The 12862-nt window shown below is 25.4% G+C and overlaps 1 protein-coding gene across 3 annotated transcripts in view; it reads right to left on the bottom strand.

Annotated features, from left to right (window-relative positions):
- Positions 1-12862, bottom strand: part of LOC136977856 (uncharacterized) — a 76542-nt gene that overhangs the window by 2154 nt on the left and 61526 nt on the right. For all 3 annotated transcript variants that reach the window (XM_067273441.1, XM_067273442.1, XM_067273443.1), the window contains 4 exons: positions 6067-8162; positions 4336-5567; positions 1359-1521; positions 1071-1239 (listed from right to left, as the gene is read on the bottom strand). In XM_067273441.1, coding sequence (XP_067129542.1) covers positions 1071-1239; positions 1359-1521; positions 4336-5567; positions 6067-8068 — 3566 coding nt within the window. In that variant the 5' untranslated portion in view covers positions 8069-8162. The remainder of the gene's footprint in view (positions 1-1070; positions 1240-1358; positions 1522-4335; positions 5568-6066; positions 8163-12862) is intronic.

Here is a 12862-nt window from a genome sequence, read left to right as displayed (position 1 = left end):
ATAATTTTAAATATATTTTTAAAATTACTTTTTTTCAGTTAAAAATATAACTCAATTATAAAACTATATAAAAACTGTATATAAATGAAAATCAATTGAATTTATTTATGTAAAATTTTGTAACATAATACGAGAAATATATAAATAAATTATATTCGTTTAATACTTTTGCTTCTTTATATCAAACACTAAATTATATTGAGAGACTTAAATTTATAAAATAATTAGTGTATATTATTATTGGATATAATTATATATTCTTTTTAAATATTATTCCACATAATTTTGTTTTATTTTATAAATATAATTTATATTTCACTCAATTAAAAATATAAAATTATTATTTGATTTGAAAGGCACTTCTCGGTATATATTACTATAATATTTTAGTATTTATATCTTATTTTTCTGTCCTATCCATATCTTACATTAAAAAAAAAGTTATTAAAATTCGCAAATTAAATTATGTTTATTTAAAACACTATTTGAAAATTCCATCGTTTAAAAGAATTAAATTTTTTCATTCGAATTTATATAACAAAAAATGAATTTAAACTATTTCATGGATTATTTATATATCTATTATTATTATTTATTAAATTAATATAATTAAATTTAGGTTATTTATAAATTAAAACTATTTTTTTAATGTATGTTTCATGAATTATATCAAGGAATTTCTCAAAACTATGCTCCTAAACAATTAAATAATCATCATTACAGTTTATCATTGTTGAAAAATTCAGCTGTAATCATTTGTATCTTATCCGTGTGCTGTTATAAAGATGTTTGTAGCTGAATTTTTCAACTATAAACTCTTTTACAATGTTGAACAGATAGTACTGTAACTAGACTTATCTAAAAGACAAAATTATTTATTTGAATAAACCTATATCAAGAATATTTATGATATATTTAAAAGAAAAGCTTGGTCTTAATAATTTATTTTTTTAATCAAAATTAAATAGTGATATTTGATTAAAATATATGTAAAGAATGCACACACATTTAAAATAATCAAATAAATGATTCCAAGTAAAAAATTTAATAGTAATTTATAATTTTCTTACCTGCAATATTCACCAAAAGTTAAAACATAACATTTATCTTCAATACATGCTACACTATTTATATCTCTATGTTTGGAAGCAAATATTTCATCTTCCATATGATGTGCCTTTCTTCCTTGATCTGTATGTTCAGGCCGATAATACCATAACAAACTGAGCATCATTTCACCTAATAATGGAATAATTATGACAATGTATTAAAAACAATTTTATATCATTAACTCTATAAATTTAAAAATTTCTAAAACTTTTATTAATTAAAAATAAATAAATATAGTATATTAATACCATCTTCAAAGTTTTCCCACAATGCAACTACTTTTGCTACATAAGGCAGATCAGCTTTGCGAGGTCCAGACTTTAGTAACACACAATCCCGAACTCTTATAACATCACCTTCTACATGACGCATTGCAGAATAACATTTCCTGAGACGGGGTATATCATCGTTCTGTTTAAAAAATGAAATAAATCTATTATAAACACTTAATGTAGACACAAAAATACTGCCTATTTTTGAAAGAAATATTAAAAAATATAAGCATAGAACTATTTCTTATATAAAATAAACATCAGCTTAAATTTCTCTACGTATAGAAATATCGTTAATCTTCCAAAATTTTTAAAAGAATTTAATATTTCTCAGTAAAACACATGGCAACAAGAAGAAACATCTTTGGATTCCATAACCAGAAATTTTGCATCATGGCATAAAAATAGTAGGATTTATCACTATCATCAATAATATGATGAAAATTTTCATAAAAACTAACATTTTAACTAACTATACTATAAAAAACTTAAGATTATGTACATGTTCAAACTATATTTATATTAATATAGTAAAATAAATAAATTGTAAATCAAATGTATTGTAAATCAAAGTTTAAGATGTATTCTTACAATCTTTCAATACATCATCATCTCACTATATAGCTTTTTTCATTTTTATGCCCCTTCTACCCTGTGGCACTAAATCGCTTTAGGTCATTTACTCTCTTAGATTTTGTTCTTTAAATGCTCATGGCAAAGATATTTTTAGAATGTTAAACTGTGATTTGAAACTGCATAAGTCCGAATTGTCATTTAAAATATCATTTAAGATTATCCTAGCAAGAAAATTCATTATTATTATGAATAAAATATATCCTCTTACACAGAATACTGTCAATATAATTATTAATGTTTTCATATTTAAATACCCATTATTAAATTTCAAAGACAATTATGTCAAACATTTCCAAACTTTGAACCTGCTATAGACGTTCACTATAGAATCTGCTTAACCTGATGAAGGTAGCCGGAAAACGTTTGCTTTTAATCAGTGAATGCTGGAAAGTGAGAGAAAGGTGTGAATTTTCGTATTTAGAAAATATTTCCAGCTTTAGAATTAACAAATTAAATTTTTTTTTTTATAATGTTTGAACAACAGAAAGTTTCAATTCTTAAATTAACTCTTGTTCAGCTGAATGTTAGATTTAAATGACATAATTTAAATTTTAAAATGGACTATAAAAATTGATATGCTTTATTCAAAAACATAATTTTCAGAACTGAACTCTTTCTGAATGTAACTTACTATGTTTTAATTAAATAAACAAGAAAATTCTTTAAAATTTTTTTTTTTTTAATATTTCTAAAATTTATCTTTATGATTTATTTACTTCTATAAATATTTAAAATTTTAATCTAAATCTAATCAAACAGCACAAAAACACAAAAATATGTAAATATAAATTATGTATATTTATAAATAATTTTTAGTTGTGTTTATTTATATGCTGTATATATGGCAACTTTCGTAAAGTCCTATTCTAAACACCACCTTTAATTGGAAAGTTTCTATTTTGAAAAACTGAATCAGTTATGAATTCTATTTTAATCATTATATTCTAACAATAAATAGTAAATATATAATTTATATTGATAAAAGAACATTTTCAACTTCCTGTAATGACATATTTATCAATGAAAAACTTTAATCATCTGAAGTATCATTTATATAAGCAGCAGAGTTGTTATTTAAACTTTTTCTGTACTATTAATATAAAAGCCAATTACTGCATTTTTTTTATGTGAACCTCAACTTTACAGTTAAGAATATAATAAAAATTTCAATATTGATTCTCTTATTTACTTATTTGAAAGAGAAAAATCATTTCTAATCAGCGTTTCTATTAGATTTTTGTTTACCGTCAGACGACTAAAAATATTCCCAACAATTGATAAGTACTGACTTCATAATGCAATGCATGTAAATTTATTATGTATTATTAGCATTATGTACGTATTGTAAATACATGTAAAGTACAGTGAATCCCGTACAACGTGGGGATACATTCTATATTATAGAAAACTGTTATATGAACTGTGAGTGTGTTGTAATGACAAAATAGCAAAAAGTTAGAAACATTTTATGAATATTGACCTGTATAACATATTATAGGGGGGTCCATTTATTTATGATTCTTGACATTTAATATAATGTAATGCCAAATTTTTTGTCATATTTAATCAAATTGTATTTTATATTTGAAATAATTTAATTTTGAAAAAATATAAATTATATTTTTATTTTAAATTAACATTCTAAATTTAAAATTTTTAAAACTGGTAAAGTTATAAATAATTTTTTATTCTAAAATTTTATTTTAGTTTTTCTTCTGTACATTATTAAAGTGTCTCTTAAATTATAAATATCAAAATTTAAGATTATGTTTAAATTTTAACTAAAAAATATAAAAAAATTTCTTTTCTTTATGTACTTAGTAACGAATTGTTTCAAAATAGAGAGGTTGAGGCCGAAGTTTTAAACGCGAATACGTGTACATCAGACGTTTGGCGCTGCTTTCCTGTAAGCCTAGAGGTTTGACAATGGCATTTAGAATGTCGAGCATGTTTCCACTGACTTTCCAAACGCCATTGTCAAACTTCTGGGCTTATGGGAAAGCGGCGCCGAACATCTGATGTACACATTTTCGCGTTTAAAACTTCGGCCTCAACCTCGCTAATATATAAGTAAAATAATGATTTATTCTTGCAACATAAAATATTTTCAAGCTAAATGCATAATCTTTAAATGTTTTAATTCAATTTTTATATTTCTGACTATACTGAATTATTATTAAATGAAATAATAAACAAATTAAATATATCTACAAGAAATTATTAAAAAGACAATGTAAGTAATTTATACTTTTTTGTCAATAACATTTATATTAAATCATTAAAAACTAATTTTTATATTAATATGAACATTTCTTACATTTAACAAGACTAGTTTTTCAAAAGGTTCGCCTTCCCACGACCATCCATTTGAATATTTTGTTTTTCCAATTCTTCTAGGAATGGAAGAGTGCAATGTTAACTTTGGTATAATTTCTTCTAATTTCTTTAATTTAACACATGTACTATCTGAATCTTTGTTGCACAGCTTTTTATGATTTGAAAATTTAGATAATGTTTGTTTTCTATGCCTTTTTGTAGATTTTTGTAAATCTTCGTTAACTGTGCCATTATCCAACTGCGAGAAGCCTGTTGACACTTGTTGCTTGTTCAAATTGCACAATGGAATATCATCTTCTGGGCTTTCGGATCGCCTCCATTTTTGATTCAGTTTCAGAAATTTGAAAGATTTTCGGGATGGATGTTTATTTTCAAGTTGATGCTTCTTGTTTACTTTTTCATTTGTAAATTTACAATTATTTATTTTCCCACTCTGTGATAATTGAATATCTTCGACTATTGATCTCAATCGTTGTTTATCTGCTGTTGTAGAATTAAAGTATAATGATTCAGAATTATTTAGAGAATCCTGATTCAAAAGGCTTGATCTACTTGAAGGCACACATTTTATATTTCTGTCATTTTCACAAACTAAACAATATTTATAACTTCCATCTTCGATTGAAAGCTTTCCTTCGGTTGGAAGGTTTGCTTCCTGTGGCATTAATAATTCTGGTCTTGGTACTTTTGCTGCTAGAGAAGCTGCCGAATCTGAAGTCGGAGCTGCAAGTGGTGGATTAGGAGAATGAGGTGCAGGAGGACATATATCTTGGCTATGAGATGAAAGTGCTTTTTGGTAATTCAAACAGGAGTGTAAATGAGACCTATGGATATGGTTTGGGGTTGTACAGCCATGACACGGAAATGAAAATTTATGCAGTTGGCAGGCTCGATGACAATGGACATTGTATGAATATCTATTTGGATATGTCTGTTGGCAAGACTGATTATTTGGATTTGATGCATCTGTATAATGTGTCTGAAAATTAGATAATTGTTGATGACATTGGTCTACAGAACAAAGTCTTTCCTGTCTCGTACATGTGCTAGCATGATGAGTTTCCTGTGGTACACTTTGTTCTCCCGAACAACAAGTTAAATTTGAGTTCTGTTGCTGAAGAGTAAGACAAGATGGCTGTGCAGGATAAACAGATTTATTATTACAGAAGGGATCAATTATTCGTTGGAAATAGGGATCATTTTGTTGACAGTCTGTAAAAAAATAAAACATTTACAATTTTACTAATATTACACAAAATTGTATAGATTATCTTTCAATAAATATTAAGTCAAATATCTATGTATTAAAATTAAAATTTTTGCATACAATTGAAATGTTTTGTTTTATAATATAATCACAAATAGGAATTAAATTGTTAAATAAAATTATGTTGTAGACTTATAGTAAAATCATAGAATACAGAATACATTATCAAATATATGAATGTTAAGGTAGAATAAAGAATTTAATTTAAGTATAAATGATTTATATTCTGCTTTTTCACTACAAAATTTCTCAACAGATGGCAGAATGTTACACAAAATCAATAAATTTCTATAAGGTATTGTATTTAATCATTTATTTTATAATAAAACAATTTTTAGTTAATAATATATCTAATTACAGTAATTATGCAATTAATTACTCAAACTGAAAGATTAGAAAGTAAATAAATTTAAAAGAAAATAGAAATAAGAAAATGTCACTTACTACATCTATCCACATTACATGGTACTGAAGAAGTTGGATCACAACCATTTATGCAACAATCTCTTGCTTCATCTGCACCAACACCTGGAATGGATAATGAACCAGAATTTGCTGGATATGAATATGTATGTGTTGGATTAGTTAAATAACATCCACTACAGTCAGCATCTGTCTGGTTAGATAGCTGACCAGGCACTGGTTTGCTAAACATGGTTCGCCAGTGGTGATAGCAACTGTCTTTTGTCTGATAACGATAAGTGCTCATAACAGCCATTTCTCCCTGTTCTATTTCATGAAGGTTTGAATCTTCTGGAGATTTCAAGTCCATTCCTTTAGTATTTATGTGCACTTTAGTAACTTTTGTATATTTGGTAAGACCCAATCTGCTAACTGCCATGTTGTTATTAGATGCAACTGCATGATAACTACACAAGTTATTTTGTACTAAGTTGTCGTCATCTTTTCTGACAGGCTTTTTCTTTCCTAGTTTAGATTTGCTCTTTTTCATATCTTTTAAATGGTTATTCAATTGATCTGCTTTGAGTGTTCTAGTGCTTCTAACACCCATAATAACTACTTTACTTTGATGATATGATGTGGAAGAATTTGATTTATTATTCACTTCTTGGTGTACTTTTTCTGATGACCATTTTACTTGTATTTCGGTCATGTCACTTTCTGTACTTGAAACGGAAATATGTTCTGGTATAGCCACTTTATTACTTTTCCTTCTTGGTCTTAAAGAACATGTAACAGCTAATATTGCTTGTGCATTCATACTGGCCATTCTTTTACTCCTTCGGGTGCCATTCAAATCATTTTCTTCTGACTTTTCTTTATTTAATTCTTCTCCTTTATCTGTTGAAACAATATTCATATTTTTGGTATGCTGTGCATTTTTCTTTCCATGTACTTTTGCTTTAATTTCTTTTCCTGCTTTTTTATCTAATTCTTGTTTAGGTGTTGCAACATTATGTTTTAAAAATGAGGTAGAAAGTTTTCTTTTTGTATCTTCCTTTTTTTCATTGTTACTAGAGTTTCTGAATTCATTCTCAAATAATATATGCACTTTTGCTATTGCATTTAAACTAGCCACACGGTGACAACGAGATGTCGAAGTTGGCGTAGTCTTGGTTGAAGAAACACTAGACAAATTTTCTTGAGGTGGTATATTTTCTTCGAAAGTTCTACACTTTAATTTTTTACTTGGAATAAAACTTTGTTGTTTTTCTTTATAAGTTTTCTTAAGAGGACTATATAATGATCCATTACATATAACTTCTTTTTTCTTTTTAATAGGTACATCTTTATCTGAGGAACTGCCACTTGAAAGCTTCATTTTACTTAATTGTTCATAAAGTGATTTATTTGAAATTTTATTCTGAATATTCAAACAACTTTGTTTAGACTCCTTTAAATGATTTCTTTTCATTTTTGATTTTTTGTTCAATTTCAAATTATGATCTTTGTGCTTGCTTAATTTTCCTTTCTTTTCTTTTAAACCCTTTGAATGAGATTTTTGTTTCTTCTCATTAGTAACATTAGAACTATGTTGCTTTTTAAATTTACTGTTTTTAACATTTAAAATTTGTTGTTTTAATTTTGCTTTTTTCTTCGAATTTTCTTGATATTTGCATTCTTTTGCAGATTTTGAATAGTTATGAAGTTTTAACTTGTCTGTATCATTAAACTGTTTTTTAATATTTTCCTTTATTGAATAATTAACATTATTTGCAAATCTCTTACACTCTTTAGATTTAGAATTAGGTTCATTTGTTTCTGAACACTTTCTTTTCTTTCCTGTTGTCACAACACATTTGATATTTTCCTTTTTAGATTTCTTAATGGCTTTTACACAATCTAAGCTTTTTAATATATTTGTCTTTTTTATGTTACGAGTTTTATCTGTAGATTTCGTTTTCGATAATTTATTACACTTTGAGAGCTTAAAAATATTGTTTTCTAAATCTGTTGCTTGAGTTGATAATTTACTAACTTTCATTCTGGACTCCTTATCAGAAGGAATCGCTCTTACATTTAGCAGTTCATGATGTCACTCTCCTTTAATATTTTCTCATTCCATCATTAAGAAATATCTAATAAACAAGAAAAAAATTCTATTAGTTTCTGAATAAAAATTTAAAAATAAATTCAATGAATGTAGTATATTATAATATGTATAATGGCAAAAAACACAAAACAGATTTACTTATATAATTTTAGAATATTCTATTATTATTATTTTAATGAAAATTTATTTATTTATCAAAGTTTACTTGAAATCCATAGTTTTCATGTTAAATCATTTCTAGTTTTAAAATTCTTAATATAATTTCATAAATCAATATTAACAGCAATAACATTATTTTAGTAACAGAAATAAATCTTTTTTTCTTTTAAACATAACATAATATAATCCTATTTTTTTTAAGCTAATGAAGTTAATTGAAAATGCATTAGAAGTTAAATTTGTTCTTAAGTATATTTTATGTTTACAAAATCAACGAAATGTTTTTAATATATATTTACAATAGCAAAAATAGTATAATTTTATTCATTTTTAAGATTAAATATTATCAGAAAATTCATATAAATCTTGAATTTAATTGTAATATGAAACAATATTCTCATCTGTATACAAACTGTAAGATTAAAATTATCTAATTATCTTAAAAATGAAAGAAGAAAAACAAAAAAAACATGAAATCTTCTAATATTTTGAGCAGTTTATCTTTATTCAGCAAATTACGTTGATCATTTTACTCTTGCTTTGAAATTTATTCAATTATTCACCTTTGGGGTTGTGTAACTAAATCATACGTAACATCTAAAGCCGAATGAATAAAATTAACTTTATAATAACTTGTAATGTTTATTGAAAACTAAAATCATGAATTTGGAAATAATTTCCTAAGTTATTTTCTACTGTGATAATTTTATTGATCGTGATTTTTGTCTAAATGGATTAGAATAATAGATTTTTAACTAATGTCTAAAGTGCAAAACAGTAACAAATTACAAAGAACCCAATTAACTGCAATACTTAATCTACTTAGAATGTATGATAAGTTGATTTATTTTAAGCATTACTTTAAAAAAAATTACAGAAATCAAAAAATAAATAATGCAGAATATAATAAATAAGTCAGAATACATTTAGTCAATAAATTTAGACAATTGCTACATAAATTTAATGAAAGAATCTATTATATAAAAACCAAAATAGCAACGCATAAGTTTTTATTTTCTTTTTATGTATATGAATAACATATATACATATTTAAATGATAAAACTAATATAAATACAGTTTACAGCATATAAAAAATTATTAAATAATATAAAATACACTAAAAAGTAATTTAACGTCACATATTCATCTCATATTTAGTATTGAAATTATTTATTTTTTACTTCAAAATAGAACATTGTTTGAAATATTTAAAAATGAAAATATTTTCAGCATAATTACTCATGAAAATGGGCAGTTTGCCATTATAACTATTCAAATGATTTAATAATAAAGTCAGAATGTTTCCTCTGACATACAAGTAGCATAATCTTACAGAATTCAAAATGTTAATGCATCAGATAGTAGATTTTTTCCCGAAATGAAAAAAGAAAAAAACAAAAACCAAACAAATTTAGATTTTTATGAAAATTTAGATAATAAGAAAAATTCAAAACAAAAGGAACAAGAGAGAAATATCATAATAATGAGATCAGTCAAAGAAATTTTATGACCCCTCCACCCACTTTGTTTGCTCATTATATCATGTTAGATCCTTTTATTTCTCCATCATTTCTTTTAGATTGTCCCGAAGAAGCTCAAGATGGTTCCTCCCGTTGGCCTTATGCCAAAGATTAGATTATTGTTATGAGATGCTGATTTGGAAAGTAGCCAGTATACCAAATTTTATTAGTTACAAGAAATATTCAACTCGTTCGTATGTTTTTCCATTTTGGCTATTTTGACCGATGCGAGCATTTCTAATACTCGTATATATATATATATATTATTCCATCAAGAAGAGTACCATATAAATTAATAATTCCTGTTTAAAAATACAGAACATTTATTCTTTTTTTCATTTTTTGTTGAATGACTACTTTGTTTTTAATTTTATCCCAAATAAAAATATTTATTAATGTAGTTGCCTATACATTTTCAGAAAATTACTTTATCTTTTTATCATACACTTTATTTAAAAAATTATAATCAAAAAGAAAAACTACTTCTTAAAAAATTTCTTAATTAAAAAAATGGAAAAAATTTTAAATAGCATCGAAAGATTTATGACAAATTAAAAGTTTAGCTGAACTAAATCTTTTGAGACAGTTCATAACTAATTATTATTATGAATGAACAACTATAAACCATGTTAGTTTGAATCAAAACTATATATTTTGATCTATGAACTAAAAATTCTTTAACACTATTAATCTCATAATACCGTATTTTACGGACTATAAGACGCACTTGAATTTTGGAGGTAATTTTTCGAAGAAAAAAGTGCGTCTTATAGTCCGCAAAATACGGTATATCTAGCAGTTATCATTTATATTAATTTACAATATAAAACTGATTAAAATTGTTATGAATCAGAAAGAAAATATTTTGCAATTGATCTGCTATAATAATGAATAATAATGTATTTTTAAACATTTCAACATTTAACTGTATTATTTAATTTATTTTTAATCTTAATTTACTTCATTTTATATTTAACTTTAAGTACCACGACTTAGTAGTTGGGAAATACAACCATAAATGCAAATGATGCTGAGTGAAATCAATCTTGATATATCCCTTCATAGCATTTACCTAATCATTTCTAAACAAGTACAGTTTTGCATATGAAAGTTTGTAAAAATATTTCAAGCAAAATCTAATTCCTTGGAATTATCGTTAATGACAAATCCATCACAAGTATTGGATAACTGATAACAAGGACAACATATCATGATATGATCTTTTTCCTAGAAACATCCTCCTTTTAGCTTCTTACATTCTGAGTAAAATTTTATGAAAATATCTTACATCTTTTCAATTTTATATTATAAACATTAATCAAACAATCTTAATTATAAGTAATGTTATGTTAATTTATTACAAAGGATTTTTTTTATTACTAATATAATAAACCTTAAAGAAATCACTGATTAATATGATAGTAGTCTATTAGTCACTCAATGTTTTTTACTTCTAAATGCTAAAAGTCTGGTTCAAAATAAAGATGATAAATAAAATTTTAGTATTTTATACATTGGGTACTTATAAACATATAAATATTATACAGAAGTGCCATAATTTATCATTTGGAATAAGTTAGAGCCATTTTCACTATATATTAAGATGTTTATTTCCCTATATTTTGTCAAAATCTTTTGAGTAATCAATTTATGCTATTCCTCTTGATTTCAGGATGTTGTGGAATTGTTAAGCTAAATAATAATGTGTTTATAAACTTTTGTTAAACTTGTAAAAGCTCGTTTTATTTTTAACAAAAGTATTTGCTTAGATTAAAGATAAGTCTTAAACTTTCTTAATGCTTATATTTAATTATTATTATTATTATAATAATTTAAATAATACTTCTTGAAGAGTAACTATTTTCTGATTTCAAAGTAATATTTGACATTATTTGTACATTTATCCAGAAGAAATAATTAAAACTAAAATAAAATTTAGAAATTATTTAATTTATTGTGTCTACAAGTAATTCATATATATATTTCTATTTTTCTGTAGCTTCTTGAAGCTTTTAAATTGAAACTATGAATAGAAGATAAATTCCCTAACGAAACAATGAAGTGTCTATTTTTTTTTTTGGTCTTTTTTACATTCTTCCTCTTCCTTAAAAAAATATAAATAAATAAACTGTGATTTGATGATGAATATGGTGATCTTTACAAATTACAGTGAGGTATAAATGCCATTTTCCTTCAATAACGTATGCTGTTGCAATGGTACTTCCAAAATCATAAAATTATAACAAGTTGTTTTAATCGCTTGATTAATTTCCCTCTGAATATTTGCCAAAAAAAAACTGTTCATAAACATCTCTAAAATTTGTGCCAATGATACGACAAAGCTATTTTTATTTTTTATTTTTAATTTTGAATTTTTTCAAGAAGACATATTTGACGAAAACAGTGTTGCAATTACGCGATGTGAAGAAGAAACTATTTTTAGAGTATTTTGGCACGAAGCCAATGCCCCTGACGTCACGAACACCACTACCACAATGACGTCACACGTCGATGATAACAACAGTACACGTGGCAAAGAGATCAGTTTCGTTAAATTTATCGCAAAACGTGCGCTTTATAGAGAAATTTTTATTATGTTAGTGGATTCCGGTGGCAAAATTTTCGTTTGTTTTTCGACCTGTCCCTTAAAATAAATTTTTACGTTAGGAGAAGAGAGAAGGGGTGATTTCTGAATAATGTAATTTACAAGTCTTGTCTTTCAAAGGGCATGGCTCATAGCTATCTTGTTGCATGTGACTACCATTCTCTTTAACTTGATTTTAACGACTCCTTATAAAATAAGGACAAAAGGTGGTTCCACTTCGTTGGTTAGGGAACGAGTTCGACGCACTTTACCAGAGTCAAACACAGTTCAAAAGCGTTTTGAAACGTGTCAAAATAATTAAACTATGCACTCTACCCTTTCCGATCGATTCTATGAGTAGTTTAAAACTGCAAAATTTCATTGAATCTGGTGACTTTTTTTTCTTTCCTTTTTTTAAAAAATAGCAATTTTCGAAGAATTTATTTGTATAAAACCGAATA

Source organism: Centruroides vittatus, unplaced genomic scaffold (genome assembly GCF_030686945.1).
Source record: "Centruroides vittatus isolate TY-2023 unplaced genomic scaffold, ASM3068694v2 contig_480, whole genome shotgun sequence".
Lineage (NCBI taxonomy): Eukaryota > Metazoa > Arthropoda > Arachnida > Scorpiones > Buthidae > Centruroides > Centruroides vittatus.
This window is presented reverse-complemented; position numbering and strand designations above follow the sequence as displayed.